The sequence below is a fragment of the Dermochelys coriacea genome, chromosome 9 (assembly GCF_009764565.3).
Source record: "Dermochelys coriacea isolate rDerCor1 chromosome 9, rDerCor1.pri.v4, whole genome shotgun sequence".
Classification (NCBI taxonomy): Eukaryota; Metazoa; Chordata; order Testudines; family Dermochelyidae; genus Dermochelys; species Dermochelys coriacea.
The window spans coordinates 50,639,728-50,664,189 of record NC_050076.1 but is presented as its reverse complement, the minus strand read 5'-3'; the positions used below and the strand labels follow the sequence as shown (position 1 = coordinate 50,664,189).

The 24,462-nt window shown below is 45.8% G+C and overlaps 1 protein-coding gene across 6 annotated transcripts in view; it reads right to left on the bottom strand.

Annotated features, from left to right (window-relative positions):
- Positions 1 to 2,051: 2,051 nt before the first annotated feature.
- The window catches only part of MAP3K13 (mitogen-activated protein kinase kinase kinase 13), a 140,188-nt gene continuing 117,777 nt past the window's right edge, over positions 2,052 to 24,462 (bottom strand). For all 6 annotated transcript variants that reach the window (XM_038416463.2, XM_043492736.1, XM_038416461.2 and 3 more), the window contains 6 exons: positions 24,143 to 24,259; positions 23,036 to 23,173; positions 20,349 to 21,102; positions 15,315 to 15,385; positions 9,922 to 10,219; positions 2,052 to 7,275 (listed from right to left, as the gene is read on the bottom strand). In XM_038416463.2, coding sequence (XP_038272391.1) covers positions 7,174 to 7,275; positions 9,922 to 10,219; positions 15,315 to 15,385; positions 20,349 to 21,102; positions 23,036 to 23,173; positions 24,143 to 24,259 — 1,480 coding nt within the window. In that variant the 3' untranslated portion in view covers positions 2,052 to 7,173. The remainder of the gene's footprint in view (positions 7,276 to 9,921; positions 10,220 to 15,314; positions 15,386 to 20,348; positions 21,103 to 23,035; positions 23,174 to 24,142; positions 24,260 to 24,462) is intronic.

The window sequence follows — 24,462 nt, the reverse complement described above, 5'->3', positions numbered from 1 at the left end:
GCCCCTGTGGACAGCAGTTGTGACAGCATATCATCAGGTGCATTAAGGTGAGTTATTAATAATGTAATGCCAGGATGGCCATGTACCCTAGGGCCAGGCCCTTCTTTATAGGAAACAGATTAAACTACAGAGTTCTCCTGTATCTTATGTTTCAGAGGAGCAGCCGTGTTAGTCTGTATTCGCAAAAAGAAAAGGAGTACTTGTGGCACCTTAGAGACTATTGAGCATAAGCTTTCGTGGGCTACAGCTCACTTCATCTGATGTATCTTATGTGCTTGTTCGCCAGATGATGATGACGAGGCCTCTTGCTTGGGAAAAAAGGGTGGACAGACTCCGAAGCATTTCCTGAACCCTGGCTCTAATGAATAGCTCCTTTAGCACTGTACCAAGCCAGCTGGGGTTAGATAAGACACTGGCTAATAAGGCAGGAGGGTGAGCCTTGGGCCTGGCCTTGTCTGTCTCCTTTTACAAATGCAGTTCTTTCTGATTTCTCCTTTCCTCATGGGAGGTGGGGGCAGCTGGTCAGGCACCCTGCCCCACGCCACAGCTGCTGTCTAGCACACATGCAGCACCAAGCCACACTTGCTTTAGAAAGCATGTGTGGCACCAGGCTGTGGCTGCTTTCAGACACACACCCTTGCTCCTAGGTTCTGAGCTCTCACACAGTATCCTTTCAAATCTTTAAAAAGAAAAGGAGTACTTGTGGCACCTTAGAGACTAACAAATTTATTAGAGCATAAGCTTTCGTGAGCTACAGCTCACTTCATCGGATGAAGTGAGCTGTAGCTCACGAAAGCTGAAGTGAGCTGTAGCTCACGAAAGCTTATGCTCTAATAAATTTGTTAGTCTCTAAGGTGCCACAAGTACTCCTTTTCTTTTTGCGAATACAGACTAACACGGCTGCTACTCTGAAACCTTTCAAATCTTTATTTGGTAGCTTATCTAGTTATTTTAGTTTCCTGTCATGTGATGTCAAGCAGTCTTCACAGAGGCAATTGTGCTTTCTCCTGGTGCATGAGCTGTTAGGATATGACAGGTCCCTGTTGAGGAGGGAAGAGGGTGCAGCTTTAATTTGTTTCACCGCAGCACTGAGCTCATCCCAAGAGGAGGGTAGTGAAAGCCTTGGAGCTTGGTCTGCTGGTATCTTGCAAGGAGAGCATACTGTAAGAAATGGGTGCTCTGCTGCTCTCCCTGGGAGGTTCCTGGGGCAGGGAGCAGCCGAGTATTTGCTCCTGCAGCCACCTGAGCACAGGACTCTTGTTCCATCACTCAACTAGGAGGCAGGACTCTCACCTACCGTGCAGGGTTTGACTCTGTGGTTTGCATGTCTGGCTGTGCTCTCTGGCTGCCATTGTATGGACTGTGCCATAAACGGGCCCTGACATGTTTGCTAGGTCATCATCCATGGCTCGTGAACGTAATACGAGGGGGTAACGGCTGAGCCCTCCGACAAAAGGATGTATGGGACCCTAAGGGGCGGGAGTCCAGCTCTCCTTTCTGATTGCATGGCTGTTTGCTTTCATGACTGGACAGGTTCTGCTTTCTGAATGGCGACTGGGGGAGGGGAAGATTTTTCAAAGTACAAAGCAGAACAGTTGACAGGGGAGGGTTTTGGTGGGGGGAACCCTGCTCTGGCGAGAAAGAGGGTGACCCCTACCCCTGACTTGACTGGAGGGAGGGCAGTGGATAAGCCCAGTGGGAGGGCTCATGGGGAGGCAGAGCCAAGACTACGTGTGTGGGGAGGAATGGTGCTTGAGGTGCATGTGGTGATGGAGCCTGGATCTGTGTCAGCTGATGAAAACCAGCACTTCTATAAAAATAGAGTGCTCAGGGCCATGCTCCCACGACTGGGAGTGTACACGCAGACAAGCCCTTCCAGTCCAGGCTGGAGAGTCAGGGACTCTGGTCAGAACCAGCACAGCTAGAGTCAGAAACACAGCTAACTTCAAAGACACTTGAACTGACAGAAAATCTCTGATCAGTTAAACAACTTCTAGTATAAATTCTTAAGACACAACATACCACCCGAATACCATGCCAAGCCTGGGACATACTGAAGTACACTGGCTTTTTATTCCATGCATTCTTGTTCCCATCACTGTACACAGTTCAGTACAGAAATCAAGTTTGTATCAGGAAGCCACAGCGCAGGAAGGAAAGAAAGGGAGATAAGAGACACCGCGAAGGGCTGAGATGAAATGGTCACTTTTAACACACAGTGGGAAAATAACATTAAACATAAACGCCAGAAGCCAGGCTGGTGTTGAGGAGCTGTCAGAAGCCATGCTGGGTGGGGAGTGGACAGGGAGCCCACAACTCACCTTTCTCCTGGGAAGGAGAGTTTATAGGGAAGAAAAGAAAATTAAGTAGCCTGTCTACCCATGGGGCTTTCTCTGGGCATTTCGAGCCTGCCCTTGCCCAGGCTGAACAGCATTGTTACTGGCGCTTCCGCCTGCAGTTCACCCTTTGCAATCCCCTAGTGTAAACTCTGCACTCAAGCCAGAGAGCGGCACCTTCTATACTCAGCTCCACGCATATAAATCCACAGTAAATTAACATGCTTTGGTGAGGTTACATTGGGCTTACAGGAATGTAGTTGAGAGCAGACCTTGGCCTCTAGTTCTCAACTTCATTCGCTGGTTAGGCTGTAGCTCTTAGGAAGTCTAGACTTTGCAGTACAAATGGACACATTCCTTTGCAGACGTTACAGAGCTATTGCCCGGAAACACAAAACTTGGCCTGCTCCTTCCTACCTTGGCACATCAGACTGCACCAACACTGGCACAGCTGCATGGATTTTATTCATGTCATGGGTCAGATTATGATCCTTACTACAGTGTTCCTCAAGTACCTTCATAAACTCAACCCCGTTGTTCAGAAATATGGTACCTAGCACTCCTCAGGAGAGCCAGCACCTGCAGCCCTAGGGCTTTTATCCTACTCCTATACCTTGGTTTGGTTTTCACCCTCTGCATGCTATTTACAAAAGCTCCTGGTGCTGTGGAATCAGACATACAGCGATGTGTGAGGCTCTGCCCTATGGGGGGAGAGTGGCGATGGCATGTACTACCAGTTATAGCAGTACTTTTTGTGAGTGGCAAAGCCAGGACCCCAAAACAAACCCCTGAATGCCCTGCAGCATCCTATGCTGGATAAGACATGGTTTATGGAGCAAACTATTTCACTGATGTTTCAAGGAGTTTTTAAAAACAGCTCAGGCTGTTGCTCCATCCCTCGGCCTGGAAAGGCAGCCTGCCTGAGTGATGTAAATCCGAGCGTGCAGCACCCTGAGCAAGGGGAACCCAGAAATGATCATAGTTCAAGGCTGGATAGGGCCATAAGGTCATCTAGTCTGATGGGGACTAAATAATAGGTTGGAAACTTCTACAAGTAATAGTTGTTCTATGTGCTATAGTGTGGCATGTTTGAGACCTGATATCGCAGGATAGAAGCGAGAACTGAAATATCCAGATCCCAGGGCTTCATGGGTTCTGTTTTTAGCCCTGATGACAAGATCTTGGACTTTAAAATTGCTTCTGACCTACACCTGACCGGTGCCTGCTTTGATCCTTGGCCCAGTAAAATTGGGGGTGATTGGCTCTGGTAGGTTTTTCCTTTTTAACTACCTGTTGTTTCAGGGTGTGTAGAGGTTTGGAACGTTAGAAGGAAGCTGCCAGGAGTGTGTGTGGAACGTAGGCCAGGGGCTTCAGTGCCAAGCCATCCTCACATGCATGGCATACTCTACACTAGGAAAAGTACACATGCCTTCAATTAAGGGCAGATGCAAAACTAGAGCATGTTGAACCTTCTGGGATGGAGACAAGCACAGATGCACTCAGGCTGCCGGAGCTATTGCACATTTCAGACCAAGGTCCAATCATGACCCAAGAGAGCCTGGCACCTGATACAGCATAGCTGCTGTCCACATGCTACCAGTGCATAAGGAGCAACAATACTAGCAGGACACCTGAGGGAGGCACTAGCTGTTGGCAGGATTTCAGATACCTGCCAGCAGGTAATGGGGAAAGTGCCTCTGAGTATGAACAGGGGCAGCAGACCAATGCTAGGGTGGAGAGTGCCCACACCAAAGGGGATGATTTTGTACTGCCTCTCCATGAGAGTGAGGCATGATTGTGACAGACAGTGGAGATGAGTAATGTGGTTGAAGGCAAGGCCATGAAGAAGCCTAAAGAGGTGTACAGTACAGAAAGCCGGTAGGGCCACAAACTCACATGCTTCTCAGTATATGTTAGCAGGTGCTACTGTAAGACTAAGAAGTTTCGGAGAACTCCCTCCTGTAACTCATCAGGGGCTACCACTATCTCTGTATGCTAGCAAAACAACTCTGTGGGCACCAGGGAATCCTTTGTGCCTTCTCAAACAGGGTCTGATTGATATGCAGTCCAAGTACCTGACTCAGGGCTCTGGCAGTCTACAGCATGAGGTCGGATGGTCCCCTCTTGCCTATGCTCTACGGCTGCCTTGGGAAATGAGCGCGCTCTTAAGAAAACACTTGACATCTCAGGTGAGCAGGGCTGGCTTGGCACATGGGTGCCCTCTCTGCACATCACAGTCCAGTAACAAGATCACCCTTAGCAGCACAGCTTCTGCTGGAGCTTAAAGCTCTCTGCAGGGCCGGCATCAGCACTCCATTCTGGGGTGAACCTCCCCATCACTGGCACACTGAATTTGATTCCCCTTGCATTTGTGGTGGTCAATCTGGCCCCTGCCTTCGATTTCTAGGGGGTGGCTGCTGGTCCTCTCTCCTCCTTTACCTAGCTGTTTTATGTGAGCATTTGGGACCTCCTCCATAGCATCACCACTAGAATTGATGCCCTGTACTAGCAGTCGAGAAAGCCTCTCCAGAGAGGCTCGGTCAAAATTTTCTGCTTATTTCTCACTGTAAAGTACTCGCTCCTGTCCAACCCTTTCCCCTCACTCCATCTGCCCTCCCACTCCCCCCAACACTCATACCCTGTTGCCCCTCTGTTAATCAGGAGCAAACCCAAACAGTACAGTTTCATCCGTGTGGAAGATCTCTAAAGCCCATGAAACTGAGTACCTCCTTCTTTGCCTTGCAGGCCAGCCCGGATTGACACAGCCTCCAGAATGACTGTGCTCTGCATGACACCAGCAGGGGAGCAAATCCTGACAGCCCCTGAAACCAGCTCTGTTCCCATCCTTCTATGATGCACAAGGAGGAAATAACATCACATGAAGAGAGAACAATTGTGCTAGCAGTAAAGCCAACCTTCTGATCTACAGAAAAGTTAATAAATAAAGTAATAACTTAAGATCTACATGTAGTCCAGCTACAAAAATTTAAAAATATGGAATAATTTAACTCATACAATACTGCTCTTTGTATAAGCAAAACATTTCCCTTCATTCTTGCCACTAGGCTATAAATTACCAAGGCTACCTTCAAATCAACATTTTAACATAAAATGTAAACAAACAAAGCAACCGAAGAACCTGCCTACTGTCCATTCCTGCTCATCATCTGAGGCTCATGCATGGTTTCTACAAGATGGCTGATTTCCCCAGGACACACTGCTCTAGCCATGCTAGCCAGACCATGAGGAAGAGCAGCTGCCTTTCACAGGGCTCTTGAGGCAGAGCTGAAATTGTTCCAGAGGGAAAATAACTGAGAAACGGACTAAAATCTTTGTTCTGTGTGTCAGTTAAAAGGAGCCATTTGTTTCTGAACAGAAGGCCCAGTGAGGCCCCTGGGAACGCTAGGCTGGTCACTCAAATGTCAGTGCCTTTGCCTTTCAGAAACCCCCACAATGCGTCAGTTTCTCCTCCAGGCTGGAATTTACAGGAATGGGATACGCTCTTTGAGGTCCCCCCACATAAAATACACCCACAACCAAATCAAGCGCGCTCTCCTCTCCCATCCCCCCCTTAGGTAACTGAGTCCAAATTTTGCTTTCTGTTTTACACCAAGCCTAACATGAAGGGCAGGCAGCTATTAATGCTTCCAAAACCAAATAATTAATAAACAGAACAAAGTGAGGGTTGATACTGTTGTCCAGGCCAATGTATTCCCTGGTTTGCTCCCAATACACAGCTCTCTCCTTTGGCACTGGCCAGTTGGGTGGTGATGTGATAGGTGGGAGGTTGCCTCTGAAGATTCAGTACAGGTGTCTCCGGTTTCCTCCCCAGTCTAGTTCTCAGGCTTCGCAGAATGTGCTTTCCATGCTTCTTGTGTTTCCAGCACTGATTTGATTGATTTTTTTTTAATTGAAGAAAACAAATGGGAGAATGGGAAGTGAGGAGAGGAAGTAAACTGTGGGAAAATGGCACTCTGCAGCTGAAAGATCTCTCTCTGCTCAGCTGGAAATTCACAGTTTTGTCTGCCATAGTGAAGCTGATTGGTGATGGTAAAAAGTGCTGTTATACTAAGTCTTGAGAGAGAATGAGGTTAGAATACATCTGCAGGATCTCACAACAAAATGCTGATTAAAAAATAAACCAAAACCCCATAAATTAACCCCCATTATCATATTCCTGGGGGAATGTATTGATTCAGAAGACCCTGGATGTAAGCACCTTGGTACCAAATTTCTCCAGGAACATGTCCACTTTCTGATTAAAAGTGACCCAGTGGTTATACTGAATGCCATTTGTTCATAGGTTACCTTTAGCAAGGTTTCTCTTATGCTTCTTCATTTGATAAGACTGATTGGTTTGTTTCTCTTTATCTATTCTCCAACCTTTCGGGCCATGAGGCCTGGTCCCCTGGGAGAGCAGCAGTAGATCCTGATGTGTCCATCATGCTATTGATGTAAGACTCACAAGAATGAGTCTCTTTCATTTGCTTGCTTTTTTAACTTTTTTTTGCAACAAATTAATGTCTCTCTCAATATATAGTCCACTCTTTACAGTAAAAAGTGTTAAAATGTAAAAAAAAAATAAAATAAATATCAATGTTACAGTAGCTAGATTATTCAATAAAGTACATCCCTGCCATTCTTGATTGAAATGCTCAGTGAGAATTAATTTCATTTGGACATTTTTCCAAAGATTCAAGTTATTGCAGATCATTTCTGGGATGGGAAGGAGAATCAGCTTCTCTTCCTGTCAAAGTATGAGGGGGTGGGGGAAATGAAGGGAGTCTTGGGGAATCCAAATGCCAGTATCAGAAGAGCTTTGGTGGGGAATTTGTCATTACCAAGTAGCAGAACTGCAGGGTTTATTGGTCCGGACGGTTGCATCAGAACACTCCCCCTCGGATGAGTCACAATCCGATTCTCCAAAATGTGCCTGGTTCTGCAAGGCAAAAGGACAGGGAAACTCTTTTAGCCATCTCCATGCACTGAAGAGTGACTGCACTGGCAGGATCAGCAACTGATTGGTAGAGAAGCAGGAGATAGGGAAAGGTCCCCATCAGTGAGCTTATCACTTCTTGTCTTCTGGAAGCCAGCAGGGGGCATTGCGGATCCACGGAAGGTCACCTCTGATCCCCAACACACAACCACAGAGACCTGCTGGCTAGAGAGTGTAACTGGTGGAAAAGGGAAAGGGAAAGCAAGGACCTTCCCCCACATACATGCCCACTGTCCTATTTACATAAAACTGGAAGGGGAACAGCAGATAGGCCAATCTAATGCAAAATTCCTAAAACCATAGAAGTTAGGGGAAGAGGGAAGGCAGAGCAAGAAAGATGGGAGAACACAGGCACACAGGAAATGCCATATCTAGTCAGACCAATCTCCTGTCTCCAACACTGAACATAACCAGTTGCTTTATAGGAAGGTACAAGAAACTCCCTAGTGGAGAATGAGGAATAACTTGCCCTAGAGGAAGTTATTCTAACCCCTTAGGCTGGCGTATGACCAAAATAGGAGGGTTTATATTAGGGCTGTCGATTAATCGCAGTTAATTCATGTGATTAACTCAAAAAAATTAATCAAAATTTAAAAAATTAATCACTATTAATTGCAGTTTTAATCACACTGTTAAACAATAGAATATCAATTGAAATGTATTAAATCTTTTGGATGTTTTTCTACATTTTCATATATTGTATTCTGTGTTGTAATTGAAATCAAAGTGTATATTATTATTACAAATATTTGCACTGTAAAAATTATAAACAAAAGAAATAGTATTTTTCAGTCCACCTCATACAAGTACTGTAGTGCAATCTCTTTGTCGTCAAAGTGAAACTTACAAATGTAGATATTTTTTACATAACTGCACTCACAAACAAAACAATGCAAAACTTCAGAGCCTACAAGTCCACTCAGTCCTACTTCTTGTTCAGCCAATCGCTAAGACAAACAAGTTTGTTTACATTTACGGGAGATAATGCCGCCCTCTTTTTATTTACGTCACCAGAAAGTGAGAACAGGCATTTGCATGGCACTTTTGTTGCCGGCATTGCAAGGTATTTACGTGCCATATATGCTAAACATTTGTATGCCCCTTCATGCTTCAGCCCCCATTCCAGAGGACATGCTTCCATGCTGATGATGCTTGTTAAAAAAATAATGCATTAATTAAATTTGTGACTGAACTCCTTGGGGGAGAACAGTATGTTTTCTACTGTTTTACCTGCATTCTGCCATATATTTCATGTTATAGCAGTCTCGGATGATGACCCAGCACATGCTGTTCATTTTAAGAACACTTTCACTGCAAATCTGACAAAACGCAAAGAAGGTACCAATGTGAGATTTCTAAAGATAGCTAGAGCACTCAAAACAAGGTTTAAGAGTCTGAAATTCCTTCAAAAATCTGAGAGGGATGAAGTGTGGAGCACCCTTTCAGAAGTCTTAAAAGAGCAACACTCTGATGTGGAAACTACAGAACCCGAACCACCAAAAAAGAAAATCAACCTTCTGCTGGTGGCATCTGTCTCAAATAATGAAAACGCACAGGTGTCGATCCGCACTGCTTTGGATTGTTATCGAGCAGAACCCGTCATCAGCATGGACACATGTCCCCTGGAATGGTAACTGAAGCATGAAAGGACATATGAATCTTTAGCGCATCTGGCATGTAAACATCTTGTGACACCGGATACAAAAGTGCCATGAGAATGCCTGTTCTCACTTTCAGTTTACATTATAAACAAGAGGCAGGCAGAATTATCTCCTGAAAATGTAAACAAACTTGTTTCTCTGAGCACTTGGCTGAACAAAAAGTAGGACTGAGTGGACTTGCAGGTTCTAAAATTTTACCTTGTTTTATTTTTGAATACAGTTTTTTTTTTTTTACGTAATTCTACATTTGTAAGTTGCACTTTCATGATAAAGAGATAGCACAACAGTACTTGTATTAGGTGAATTGAAAAATACAATTTTTGTTTTTTTACAGTGCAAATACTTGTAATCAAAAATAAATATAAAGTGAGCAATGTACTTTGTATTCTGTGTTGTAATTGAAACCAATATATTTGAAAATGTAGAAAACATCCAAAAATGTTTCAATAAATTGTATTATATTATTGTTTAACAGTGCAATTAATTGTGCAATTAATTGTTCGATTAATTTTTTTAATTGCTTGACAGCCCTAGTTTATATCCCTTCCATTTTATTATTTAAATTCCAATTTTTCATCCTATCTAATGTAACTGTGGATGTCTCATTAGTCATATAAATGGTTTCTCTTCTTCTGAAGCCTGTTAAGCTCCTGGCCTCAACAATATCTAGTGGCAATGAGTTCCACAGGCTAATTGTGTCTTGTGTAACTTTTTATCAGTTGTACATTTGCTGCCTTTCAATTTCTTGGAATGTTCCAGGGTGAAGAGAAGTGCCCGGTCTACCCTCTCTCTGTAGTACCTCTCTCATGGTCCCTTTCTGTGCAGTCCCAGGCTTTTGCCTCTCTAGTCATATGGATTTATTGTCTGGCTTCTAGTTATTTTCACCACCCGACAGAAGAGGAAGGGGAGTACTAAAGGCCCCACTCACCTCACAGCTGTGTTCATCTGCACAGAGCTTGCCCAACGACATCTGTGTCTTTACCCTGCGCACGGCACATTCTTTGTCCGAAAGACCATCAGACTGAGTGGAGATCTCGATGGGGATTTCCGGAGTCTGGGACAGCATGTCCTCCAGCTTCTCAGTCAGCTGGTCTTCCAGCCTGTTGGCCAGCTCATCTGGACTGTTTGAGTGGTCGCTGGTGTTTCCCTCCTCTCCATCGGACACGGAGAAGTTCTCAGAGCTGAAGGTTGAGTAGGACTGGCAGCTACTAATGCAGCGGTGAGGCCTGCAAGCCCAGAAGAACAGCTTAGCTTCACTTTGCTCAATCCCTGCATTGCAGTGTTTCTATTTATACTGGTAAATCACTTCCCCCACTCCACATTATTGGACGGGCTGCTCCATTTCACACCCAAAGGAGATTGACCCTGACAAGCTAACCCACGTCCACCGAACACTCTGTGGGACCCTGCGTTAGGATGGTCTCCAATTGCCCCTCATTTGCCACCTTTTTGGTAGTTCCAGTCCCATCCTCCACTTTTGTAAAGTTCACTAGGCAGGGCAAGGGGGCCAGCAAAGAACACTTCTCCAGCTGGAGCCATGTCACTGATGGTACATATTTCAGCCCTGCCTGGGGAAAAACCCTTCTGACTGGCTCCTTTCTCCACCTCTGGAGGTGTAAGCAGCCAATCAGAGCTGCTCTCCCCACCCCTCAGGAACTGAAATCATTCTCACAAAAGGGGAGGGGAAGAGGGAGCAGGAAGAGCCCAAGGTGGCCCTCTACTCCCTGGGAACAATGGGTCAGCTCCTCTCTACCTTCTCCCCACAGCACCCAACCTGGAAGTGACAGTGGGGATCCTGCCGCAGCCCTGCCCCAGGCCTTGGAGAGGGGTGAGGAACCCCAGGAGCTGCAGGAAAAGCAGAGGTAAGGTTGGGGGAGGAGAACAGATGGGGGTTTGGAGGAGGCAGAATTGATGGGGAGTGAAGGGGCTGCCAGATGTGATGTCACCTTCATTTCTGTACAAAACGATAGAGCTCCCCACTTTTTTCCATCTGCTCTATGCATCAGTAACAGGCTAACCATATGTTGCTGGCCCCAAGTATTATTGTTGTTATTCAGAACAAAGCAACATTCAAACATAGCAAAACAAGTTGCTAAGATTGCAGGCACAGAGCCATGCTTTGAGACAAAAAGTATTAGGAAAATGTTTAAAAGTGAATGACATGATCTAAATTTTCAAAACCTGAACCTGAGGCTTGTTTTCTGATTTTTACAAAATTCCCAGAAGAGCTTTTGCTGGGACTGAGAAGTGACAGGCTAAATTTCACAGGGAGTGGTCTCTTTACAGAGAACTTGAAAAGGAAAAGGTGTCTTTTGGAGAGGGAGGGGACATGAAGGGCTCTGTGATGGGGTGTCTACCCCGCTCAAGGCAGAGCAAGTTAGATTAGGTTAATTAACCTGATTGGCTGCACCTGAGGGAGAGCCAGGGCTTGAAAGGCTGATTGACGATGGAGCCTATCTGAGAAGGAACAAGCAGGGCTGGTATAAAGCCAGGAAGTTGGCAGCAGAAGAGGGCTGCAGGGGAAGTAGTCTGCAGTCCTTCTCTGGAAGAAGAGAGTTTGGGTTGGTGAAACTGGGTGTGGGGAAGGGTGCGAGAAGATGCAGGAAAGAGTCCAGGGAAATAGCAGCAGGTTCTGGGAGCAAGCAGACCACAGGTGCTAGACATAGGGTCCCTGGACTGGAACCCAGAGTACAGGATTAGCCCAGATTCCCCTATGAGCCACTGGGGAAGTGGCCTAGACTGGGTAGTGGAGTAGAAGAATGCCTGGGGAAGTTGTCCAGTGGGATTTTGCTACCCTGGAAAGGAAGGACTATAGTGACCTGGCCAGAGGACCAAGCCACAAAGAGAGAGCACCTTGAGTTGTAGAGAGGGAGGATGCCTGGCACATGAACAACAGAAGGGGATGTTGGACCTGGAAGGAGCTAATGCCCAAAGCAGCCAGAAGGAGGCACCCTAGCAGTGATTGTATCCCATGAGAGGCTTATAAAATGAAGCTACCTTTAACTTTAATTATGGCACAGTGGGGCCCTGATCCTTGAATGGGGCTCCTAGGTACTACAGTAATTCTTTGCTTAACGTTGTAGTTATGTTCCTGAAAAATGCAACTTTAAGCAAAATGATGTTAAGTGAATCCAATTTCCCCATAAGAATTAATGTGAACTGGGGGGGGGGGGGTTAGTTTCCAGAGAAATTTTTTTTCACTAGACAAACTATATACATACATACATACATACATACATACATACATACACATACATACATACATACATACATACACACACAAACATAGGATAAGTTTTAAACAGACAATTTAATACTGTACACAGCAATGATGATTGTGAAGCTTGGTTGAGGTGGTGAAGTCAGAGAGTCGGATATTTTCCAGGGAATGCCATACTGCTAAATAATGAACTAGCATTCGGCTGAGTCCTCAAGGGTTAACAGGTTGTTAATGTAGCCTCACACTCTACAAGACAGCACGAATGGAGGGAGGGGAGACAGCATGGCGGACACAGACAGAGACACACATACTGTGCGAGAGAGATGCGCATTGCCCCTTTAAGTACGCTGACACCACTCTAAGTACATTGCCTTTTTAAGTAGATCAGCAAGTTGAGACAGCAGCTGCGGCCAGCAAGCTCCCTCCATCCTGAGCCCTGTTGTGTCCCCACTCTGTTCTATATGGAGAAGAGGTAAGCGGGAGGCAGGAGTGAGGGGGCGGGGGACACCCTGACATTAGCCCCCTTTTCCCACCCACGCACAGCAAGTAGGAGGCTCCTGGGAGCAGCCCCAAGGCAGAGGGCAGGAGCAGCACACGGCAGTGTGGGGGAAGGACAGCTGAACTGTTGGCAATTGGTAGCCTCCTGGGCGGCTGCTGCACGGGGAACTTAGGGAAGTGGGGAGCGGATGGGGGGTTTCCAGTCCACCCTGGTTCCAAGCCCCCACCAGCTAGCTCCAATGGGCTGCTCTTCCTGCAAGCAGTGGACAAAGCAGGCAGCTGCCATGTTATAAGGGAGCATTGCGCAACTTTAAACGAGCATGTTCTCTAATTGATCAGCAACGAAACAATGTTAACCAGTATGACTTTAAGTGAGCAGATACTGTACTACAATAAATATTATAATAAATCCAAAGCACTGGAATAGTTTCCATAGATCCCTTTTGAAACTGTACAACTGCTCAAGCACTACAGCACAATGACTGAACATGTCCTCGCCCCTTTCCCCCCCTCGCTGCTTCTGCACTAACAATGTGTAATTTTCAGCGCGCTCCTGCACTGTGGATATCACAGCTACTCGCTCTGGCAGATCCCCTCTTCAGAGCCTCTTTGATCATATGTTCCACTGCCCCTCTCCTCAACACAGCATTCCCGGGGCAGCACAGTGCACTGCTCAGCTTACCTCCCACACTGGGACTGAATCGCTGCACTAGCCCAACAGGTGCCCCTCCAGGTAGTCTAAGCAGCACTACCTGGCTGATGCCCCTGCATGCTGAGTCAAGTGTACAGCACTTCTGAAAACCCCCTGGGCAATGAGTGGGCACTAGGTGGGCACTGACCCCATATAAACGTCCTCCCTGATGCCCCTCCATACTAAAAAAAGGGTACTGTCCAGGTGGCAATGGTTCATGATTAATTAGGAAAGCAGGCGATGTCCCCTGGGGCTGAGTGAATGCACTGCACAGCAGTTTTCATTCCACATGCTGAGAAATGCCACTAGCCATTTGAGTCACCTCATTTACACAAAGGTTCCCATTCTCCATGTACTCCAGACAGCTGGGAAGAAATGATGCTGAATTTCCCATGACAATTGATGGTGGTTTTATAAAACTTGCCCGCACCTTTTATTGCAGGAATAATCAGAAGGAATATGGGGTCTATCCCAGGAGAAGAGCTTTTAATACTTCACACCTTGCAGGCTAACAGCTTCAGAAGGTGGTACAGGGCCAGATTCTATACTCTCCGAGCCACTCGGTCCAGATTTTATTACATTGTCCACAAATGTGAATCCTTCAAATCCCCTTTCCATCCTAATCATTGCAATACTTTGGTAGACATAGGTGCACCTTTACTCCACTCTGGAACATTCATTCCTAGCTCTCTTTTCCTTATGGAGAAGATGTGTTATGAGGAGTATGCTCTAATTCACACATGAATCTCTGCAGCAATCACAGGACACCCATAGCACAGCTGACACACGGGCAGAGGAGGGTGCTTTTTGTATTGACACGCTCCTTTTCCACTTTTACTCACGTGAAAATCCTTTCAAGACAAGATTCAGCAATTTCTAACATAATGAAAGTCATGGGGAACACCCATAATCTTTGACTAAAATGTTTGGTCAATGAAGAAGCCCATGCCGAGAGCAGCCAAAGCCAACAGACCAATTCCTCCAATAGGAGGAAAGTGGGGAGCAGAATGGAGATCTTGGAGGTGGAGTGGAATCTGGGTGATTTGTCCTGGGGAGGAATCAAGAGGCTGAGTAGAGAAATTCAGTATAAATTGTGAGAGCCAAATTACTGTAGCTGAGACCCAAACTAAAGGGCTGTAGCTGGATGTAGCTAATGCTCTTTCAAATGTTTCACTCAACTTCCCCCCTCAGTCCCTGGGCTTCTCTCCAGGATCCCTGCCTTCAATTATCCAAGCCCCACTTTTTCAAAGGGGGTCATGATCCCTGCCTTATGGAGAGGACGTGACCTTGTTTCAGAAAACCAGGATTTTGATGAAGTGACGTCCGTGTAATCAAGGCTGCCCTATTCTAGCCCAGATGCTGGAGTCATTCCCTTGTCCTCTGCAGCAACAAATCTGATAAAACACTTTTGAAAGATGCTGTCAAGGGTGCCAGACCCTGGCAGTTTCAAGCTTAATGGTACAGACATTGAAGATACCAGACTGGGTAGCAGTAGCCTCTTGCACTGGTCACACATAGTGAGGTTCCTGCCCAAACAAGCCCATAATGGAGAGGAGCTATCCTGGAGATGCCTGCAACTTGCAGGGGGCTGAAAACAGCTCAGCACAGCATGAGGCATCATAGAGGGGACACTCATGTGATTGATCTTGTAGCTAGTTGGACCGGAGCTCTTGCCATAGTTTATAGTGCTGATGGTCACCACAGGACTGGCCAGGCCCTTGACAGTATCACTACACGGTTGGATCATTTCATGCTGGAACTTGGGCAATGATTCCGCAGGGACCTATCATGCTGAGGCAGAAGGCTCAGAATTTCCAGCACAATGCCATGATGTTAAGTGAACCAGGTTAAAAAAAAAAAATAGATTTCTGCCTACCACTCAAGGAAGGATTGGAGGGGGTTAGCTATTTACCTCTGTCTCCGTGGGAACTCCACTTCACTGTCCACTTCTCCTTCTTCCTGTTCTGAAGAGTCATCACCACTCTGGCAGGGGGAAAGAGAACAATGTTATTGGACTGATTTAAAACAATCATACAGCTATCTAGCCGCCACTTGGTTCTCTGGTACAAAGTCACTGCACCAAAAGGTTTCATAGTTTTTAAAGCCAGAAGGACCTTTAGATCATCTACTTTGATCTCCTGAATATTGCAGACCATTAATTCACACCCAGTTACCACCATATGGAGCCCAGTATCTTGGGTAAACTAAAACATTTCAGTCCTCAAGAGACTAAGCTGCTGTGTGCCACAGGCAGAGAACGGGGACTGAGATGCCACCAATGCCTGAGGCCCCAGCAATGGCAGGGAACAGATAGATGACATATGCTAAGATGATCCCAGCAGATGAACCAATCCCCAATGCTGCAGAGGAAGGTGAAAACCTCCAAAAAGTCCCAGCCAATCTAACCTGGGGAAAAATTCCATCCTGACCTCTAATCTGGTGATCACTTAGATCCAGGCACAAGAACAGAGCCACACCAGCCAGGCATCTAAAATACAGGATTCTCTATACCACATCAGATCATTTTGTCCACCCCATCTGGTGTCCCGTCTCCAGCCAGAGCCAATCCCTACTGCTTCAAAGGAAGGCAAAAAAACCCTAACTTTCAAAAAAACATCCAGCTAATTACACATCAGGGGAAAAAGTTCACCTTTAGGGCTCAGGGAGGACAGCTGAAGCCATGAGGCAAGAGATTAAATTATATTCATTGTCATAATGCAGACCTGCAAGTGTTCTGAGCATGCTGAGGGCAGTTCAGAGAATCTGTACTCTCCATGGCTCATGAAGGAAGGGACTGACTACAGCACTCTAAACAAATAAAGAGTCAAAAACTTCTGCAAGCTAAAAGCTATGAAAAGTGGAATGGTGCAGGAAACTCTGAGATGTGACAAATGTTTCACACTAGACGGACACAGACATTTGACTGCTGATCAATTTAACAGGAAATACAACCAATCGGGTCTTAGAGTCATCATGCCTGAAAATGACGAGGGTCTGAGTTAAAATACCCAGAGCAACTTCTGAGATACTGGAATATCCCAGCAATATTCCTGAAATGGGGACATTTAACAGAGTTTAGATCTTGTCTTCACAGAGACACTGACTGGCAGTATAATTGTACTGCTATAGCTATGTTGGTATTACTCCCATATAGATACTCTATTCCAGAAGAAAAGTGACTTGGTCCTTGCATAATTACTCTGTTTTGTGTTTTGCAGTGGAGTAATTTTTCTGGAATAAAGTCAGTTTTTTCCCCAGAATAGTGTCCACATGGGGAATTATACCAACATAGCTACAGCAGTAGAATTCTGCCACTAGAGTTTTGCCAATTTTCCTGCATAGACAAGCCAGACACTGGCACAGTTTTGCAGTCCTTTAAGTGATAAAATGACCAAAGATACAGAATTCAGCAGGGACTAAATAATGTGCTTTATTGTGGAATTATTAGTACTTAGTTTTGAAATATTCTTTGACAGCCACAAGGTCACACCTGAAAAAATTATTCCAATTCTCTTTTTCCAAAATTATATCATTAGGGAGAGATGTACAGTACTTTGGAGTGATAATATAACATGACAAAAATACTGAAAGAAAACTGATAGAAATGAGGTAGAATTTGAAACAGCACTGGGGACATCCCAAAGGTTTATCATGATATTAGAAGCAGTAGAGTATAACCAGAAGAATTAAAACAAGTAGAATTAGAGTAATAAGGATACAGTCACATAGTCCCCATAACTCTCCAAACAAGCTAGCTGACTCTAGTCAATAATCCATAAAAGCAGAGGAGATATCTGAGAAAATTAAAAGTGAGAGTACATCAGAGTCTGAAGGAAGCAAAAAGGCAACTGTGACAGAACTGAAACTGTTCATTAATCATCATGAATACTGGATGTTGACCTGGTTATGGGGAGGTTTACTGAATAGTTTTAGTTTAATACGGGGCTATTGGGAAAACAAGCAGGAAGGAAAAGAATAGTCACTCCTCTGCAAACATTTGAGGGTTAAGAGACACTACCAGGAGAGGAAAAAGCCTGAGAACTGGAAGATCAAAAGGACTATAGCAGTTTAAAAAAGAACACTCTCTTACAAGGAGTTGTTCAGGGGAACTAAACTAAGGCCATGACTACATTACCGCTTATGTCGGCAAAACTTATGTCACATGGGTGTGAAGAAAACACCCCCCTGAGCGACACAAGTTGCACCTACAGAAGCGCCAGTGTGCACAGCGCTATGTTGGTGGGAGAGCTTCTCCCACTGACATAGTCACTGCCACTTAAGGTGGTTTTATTTTGTTGACGGGAGACCTCTCTCCCATCGACCTCAGCTGTACTACTGTAAGCTCACTAGTGTAGACATGGCCAAAGAGGCAGGTACCCATTGGAGGTGTTGGAAGAAGCTGGGCCTGCCTAGGTTACCATCACCCCTCTCCCCAGGCTTCAGAGCCCAAGCCCAAATGTCTACATGGTTATTTTCAGTGCCATAGCACGAGACCCCTGCAGGCCCAGGCTTTGAGAATCATGGCCACAGGGTTTATTGCTATGTAGACATATCCTAAATGCTTTATCCCTACTGTTGAAACAAACATCACCCTGATATAAGAAGGCTGGTTGGTCACTATATACACCACCAATCACAGACTCCTAAAGGGAAGAATCACAGGCGTCAAAACCAGTCAGATCTGTTGGGGTAAGTGGTGTTGATCCAGAGGGTATGGCAACCCAGGGCTTTGTGTAAGAGTGGCACCAGGTACAAGGCCTGAGACCTGGGCTGCACTCAGAGAAACCAGAGATGGCACAGAGGTGCAGCTAGCCCTGTAGTCATGACAGCATCACTGGAAGCTGGGTGCAAGCCAGCTTTGACAGTATGCTGAGCTCAATAATCCAGCCAAGAAATGATCATGCATGGCTTTTGTATTAAGATTTGACTACAAATGAGATTTAACCGCTTTCTCTGGTATTTTTCTCAAAATCTAATGTCCTCCTGGCAGACCCTTTGTATTTCTCCTCCAATGTAGCTTGTCTTTTTCCGTGGTCATCCTCCCTTCTTATATCTTCTTTTCTATCTCTTGAAAAATTGATTTTGTTTATTAACTTGTACACAAAAAACTACATTAAAAGAACATTATTAAGGTTGCAAAGTCAAGAACTGAAAAATTAGGAAATGTCAGGCTGCCTGCATAACATTAATTTGTCTCCCTTGTGTATATGCATTATGATACATTCTTTAATTATGTAACTGCCTTAACCCTGATACCATCCTTTCCTCTTCCTGCAATCCCCTGCCTTGTTCACTAAACACCTTCCAAGTTCCACAACAAATGAGACAGGGCCCTATAGAAAAAAGCAACAATGATTCATCCCCAGAGCAGCTCCATCCTGTGTACTGATAGAGGCAGGGGTTCCTGTGGAAAAAAATAGCATGTGATCATGTAATTAGAGACTGTCTCATAATGCAGACACACAGGAGGGTTGATTTAAGGTTGCACAGGCAATCTGAATTCTAGCATTTCCAAACTGTGGAATGCTTGGCTTTGCAACCTTAATGATGTTATTTTAATGTAGTTTTGTGTGTGTAATTTTCTAGGGCTTTTTTAAAAAGCAAACTGGAAAAAAAAATCCATCATGGGGAACCATACCGCCAACCACATGGGCCATCAGTAAGATTGGAAGCTTTAGGTCCACTGCACTAACCTCTTCCACTTTAGCTAACAGAGTAACTGATAGCAGTAGTAGGTTGTCATCCTCTGTGTGGCCCAGCCACCAGAGAGAAATGAGGCATATATTTTGTCAGTGGGTTTCATAGTTATTTGTTGCCAGTACAGGAAATGTTGTGACTTGGGAATCCTCCATTCTATTCCAGGTTATGAAAAGAATGCATTTCAGTGTTAAGACCCTTCGGGTCCTATACCCCCAAAGTCTGACATATTCTGTGCCTGGCCCCACCAACCTGTGCTTGTTCCAGTTCCAGTCTTCACCCCATCTCACTTCACCTTCACAACCAAGTCCCATTTCAATCCCCTTTGTTCCAGTCCTCAGTCCCAGTCTCTGCTCTGGCCAGCTCCTCTGTTCTCTGCATTCCAGCCAGGCTGGTTCCCACATCTCCTTGTTGAATGCCAACAGGGGAAGTATTGAGAGCACAAGAGACAATATCCCTTCTCTTAGGTCCTGTTCCTGGCACCAAAGCACTCCCAGGCTGCAAAGAGGAGCAATTGCAGGGAAAGTCCTTCAGTTCCAGGCTGGAGCATGCTCAGTGTAGACAGAATCTTTCGGGTATTTAGCTGCCAAAGCCTCTGCTGAGCATGAACAAATTGCAATTTTTGGAATCTTATAACTTGGGTAAATTTAGACAATCTCACAGGAATTCCAAAAGGCATTTTGCTAACACTAGGGTAACACCTGTGGTAAATTTGGAGCTCTTGCTCCAAGGCATAGAGGAATTAAAGCTTCTCAAAGAAATGGTTGTAAATTTTTTCTAACATGGGCAAAACAATATAATTTTCCCTGACTCTGTTCTGAGAAATGGCTGGACCATTTTTTCTGGTTTAAAAAAAACAAACAAAAAAACCTTTAGTCAGAGACAGACACTTGGCCTGGTAAATTTCAATCCAAACAGTTAATATTTAGCAAAGTTATAGGTAACGTAAAAGAGTCTTATAATGGGAAGTGTTAGGCCACCTTAACCATATGTAGTACTACTACCTCCACCTATAACCTTCCCAATAAAAACTACTTTTAAAAGGATGTCAAGGTTGCAAAACAAAGCACACAAATTAAAATTGCACGCACAACCTTAACTCTGCCCCTTTGTGTATGGATTGCTATACAAAGTTTTTTTACATAGATACTCTCTCTCAAACAATACTATACCACATTGTACAATTTTTTTCCAGACAATTTTAAACATTAGACAATTGTTATTTTAAAGACTACTTTCCTGTCTTTACCTTTTGAATAGGTCTGGGTTTGCAAGGTAGCACTGGGGCAGCCTGGTGTTGAGGGGTGTCTAGCAATGACACTGACTTGCAGCTGTTGAAGTCTTCCTCCTCCATCTTTTCAGGAAGCTGGGCCTTTTCATACAAGGGACCACACGTTGTCGATTCAGGGTGGTTCATCCCTGGTTCAGTGGATGGCATCTGTTTCTGACCACTCTTTGCCTGTCTGCACTGAGGGCACGGGTTGTGTGGGTCTGCTTTACAACACTGCCAGTGATCAACCTTGTGTTCCTCATTTTCCAAATTCCTCCGACAATCTGCTTCCATAGCAGTAGAGATGAGATCGGGGCTGGAGCCAGACACGCGCCTTTGGGCATGGTTACTGAGGGGGCTCCGCAGGGCTGCTGCAGGGCCAAAGTACCTCAGGTTGTTCGCACAGTTCGCGATATCTTGTCCCTGGATGTTTAGCCTGGGGTGATGGCCATGGTAATGGGGGTGGCTATGCTGCTGGTGCTGCTGTAGGCTGGAATGATGAGAATGAGGATGATGATGAGGTGGTTGGGGTGAGTTGTCCTGTGCTGGTTGGTTTTTCAAGATCCCTGCAAATTCATTATAGCTGCCTTTGCTGTTCCCTCGTCGGTGACGTGGTTTGCAGCGGTATCGGCCTTTGTTACTGAGTGTTGACATTTTGGGACTTCCTGAGACTGGTGAGCCATTGGGTGCCACCTCTGCACTGGATATGCCCTCTGACTTCAGCAGGTCTGGCCTGGGAGACAGGTGAAAACAGGATTTAACTTTGAAGGTAGAACTAACCCATGGCATCAGTCTGGGACCAGTGACTCAGTCAGCAGGAGTAAGCACAAGCAGCTGCACCAGACCCTGCTTACTACGGTCTATGGACATTCTTTCCCTTCTGCTGATTGGCCGTTGGGTCCAACTCCCTTCCCTCTATCCCCACTCATGGTCCTTCACATCTGCTTCTCTCCTATGACCCTCCCTGGTCCCTGTGACTGATATTGCAACCATGGGTGTATCTTTGCTAGAACATATTGTGTTAAGCTTATGTATCACTGTGGGCCAGCAATGGTTCGTATGATTGTGTTCTACTGATGCAGGAGCGTTACCACAGCACCTCCAGGAACTGAAACAGCGTGGGGTGCTTAAGGGGAATCACTCACAACTGTAAACATTTGCAGAGAGGTACCACCCATTGGGAGGCTTCCATATACTGGTTCAAGCTGTGTTTTCCAGAGTTCTACGGACCAAAAAAGGGCTTTGGGCATTTTAAAAAAAAAAAAAAGTGTTTAAACTGACTCAAGACCCTCTTTCTGATCCAGCAGGACCTTATGTCCAAGGTCCCCAATCCTTGTGGAAGGACTGGAAATATTTTGGCCTACTAGTGCCTCCTATGATTGATGGGGGATTCCTTGTATGTTTAGCTACTGGAACGTTTATTGTTTTAATGTTTTCTCTGTAATACCTTTCCCTTAAGAATAAATGTGCTTGCTTAGAAAGAGTTGTGTGGTAATTTGTAATTGCTGGCAATACACTGGCTCTTGGAGAGAAAGCAATGCACAGGCACTGTACTTCAGACAGACTGGCTTGCTGGGGATATCACTGTGTAAGGCCAGGAGCTGTGCAGCCTTAAAATGCTGTCAGGAGGAAGAGAGACTCAGGTCTACGCCCAAGAGAGGTGACAGCTAGGAGCTGGAAACCTTAGGCAGGGGACCTTGAGGGAGCACAGGAGCAGTTACCCAGAAATGGTGACATTCCCCTCCTACCTTTCTCTCCTCCCCATCCCTCTTTGTCCCCTCCACAGCCCTTTGTCTTTCCATTGAGTTAATCCCCTCCTAAATTAAAAAACCCACTAACTTCCAACCAATAAATCATGACACTAACATCTGCTTGTATGTTCTATCCCCTTACCACACAGGGCCCAGCACAATGAGGTCTCCAGGTGGCACAAGACAAACAATAACAGTGGCCAGTTCATTTCAGCTACACAGGAATAAACATCATTCATCGACTGTTAATCAGTAAGTAGAATCCCAACAACCTAGAGAAAATGGCTGAAAATCTGTCTGCATGAGACTTGCCTGAGGTTACACAGGGACTGTGGGGCTGAGCTAGGTGCCTCAGCAACAAGGCCATCCTTCCAGATGACTTGGATCCTGTTTCTGGCCACTCTCCACATTCCCTCCTGCATTAGCATCAGGGTCAGCGATGAGCCAGCACTAAATTTGCTCAGACTAGGAGATATTTGTTTCTCCCTGCCCGCCCTGCAAATTCCATGGAGTTCTGAGAGTCAAGCTGGGTTCTTTCTCCTGTATCACCACCAATACAAATATTCTGTGGACCCAATGTTTTACCAGGGTTGCCCACGTGTAACTGAGGGCAGAATTTGTTCCTACAACATGAACTTAATTAACAACCGTGTTGATGGTGTGGCAGTCAGACTAGAGTCCAGCTTACTCAACCCTAGCTGCGCTGGTTCTGCTTTGCTAGCAGGACTCAAAGGACGGAACACTGCTTGGCACTGAAGAAAGCAGGCATATTACAGAACATGCAGAGGAAGCAGATCTGTTGTGCAAGAAGCAGCCATTTTCATCCAGTCACATTTGCAAGACAAATCACACCGTCACTCTTGTGTAGGACTTGTTTCCCTGGCTAGGATTTTGTTTTGTGCAGAGGTTTCTTACCGTTTGGTCTGGCTCCCTGGCTTATGAGTGACCCCTTTCCTTTTCATCAGCTTCTCCACCGCAATGGGGTGGATTATCGGTCTGACTGGATGACGCTTGTAAGTCCCAGGATATTTCTTTTCCACCGCTTGTTCCCGTCTGGAATACGGAACAAAGAATAAATCCCTAGTCTCCTCCCTGTAAAATGGAAGTTACTGCTGGATGCAGTGGTGGATTAGCCACTGGCCCAACGGAGCCCGTGCCCAGGGGCCCCGGCCAATTGGGTTGAGACTTGGGGGCTTGCCCTGCTCTGCTCACCCAACCCCACTCCCCAGCAGGAGCGCTGGATAGGCGGAGCAGGACAAGCCTCCACACCCCAACCCTACTTTCCGGCAGGAGCGCCAGGCGGAGGAAGCAGGGCAACCCCCCACGTCCCAACCCCACTCCTCGGCAGGAAAGCACAGCAGGCTGATGACGTGGGGCAAGCTCCTGCACTCTGACCCTGCTTCTCGGCAGGAGCGCTAGGGTGAGGGGGGTGGGGGAATTGCTCTGGCCCAGGACTCCACAAAATTGTAATCCACCTCTGGCTGGATGGAAAAGCAGCTGTGACCTAAGTGGTGATGCACACCGTCTGCTTGTTTCATGGACTGACAAGGTATGTGGTGTGTTTTGCACTTAGAAAGAGCCTCGTTATTTTCTACTCTCTTTGCAGGGAGCAGATGTCTTATCTGTGGCCCTGGTACATAGTTTAGGGAACACTGTCTCCTCTCTTTACAGAGGGGCTGATGACAGGGGCCATTTAACACAGCTGGTAGCAAAATATGAAAGCTCTCTTCTCTCTGTCATCAGCTGCAGGATAAAGAGGAGAATGTTTACAATAAGGAGTCTGTCATTCACCATCCTTAAAAAGAATACCCTTCAATCTGGACAATGACTTAGAGAGATCGAGCAGAGACTCAGCCACCTGGTCCTCTATCCAGGTCTGGAAGCCTGCTGCTAGAGGCTCAATCCGAAGGCATGTGGCGTAGTTTAGAGAGAGAAAGGAGACCTATTTATTTCCAGTTCAGAACCATCTCCTACATACAAGCATGCGTATATGTATGCTCCCCTCTTCCTAGATATACATACTTAATGAGCTCCTTCTCACGGACCTCCAGCTGCAGCATGATGGCGCTAAGCTCCATGTACAAGTTATTGGCTCGCTCTAGCTTCCTCTCATAATGTTCACGGATATCTAATGCGTGCCTGTTAACAAGAAAGGAAAACCAAGGCTCAACTGGACAACTGGGGGATCCTGACCCAAGAAGGGCAGAATAATCACTTCTTATTTGAGAATGGGGGAGGGGTAAACCAGCAACGTTCTATGGCCTAGTCATCACTAGGGTTTACCTTGACAGGCCAACACATGGGAAAACTACCACTTTAGCTAATGTGATTAAAAACACATC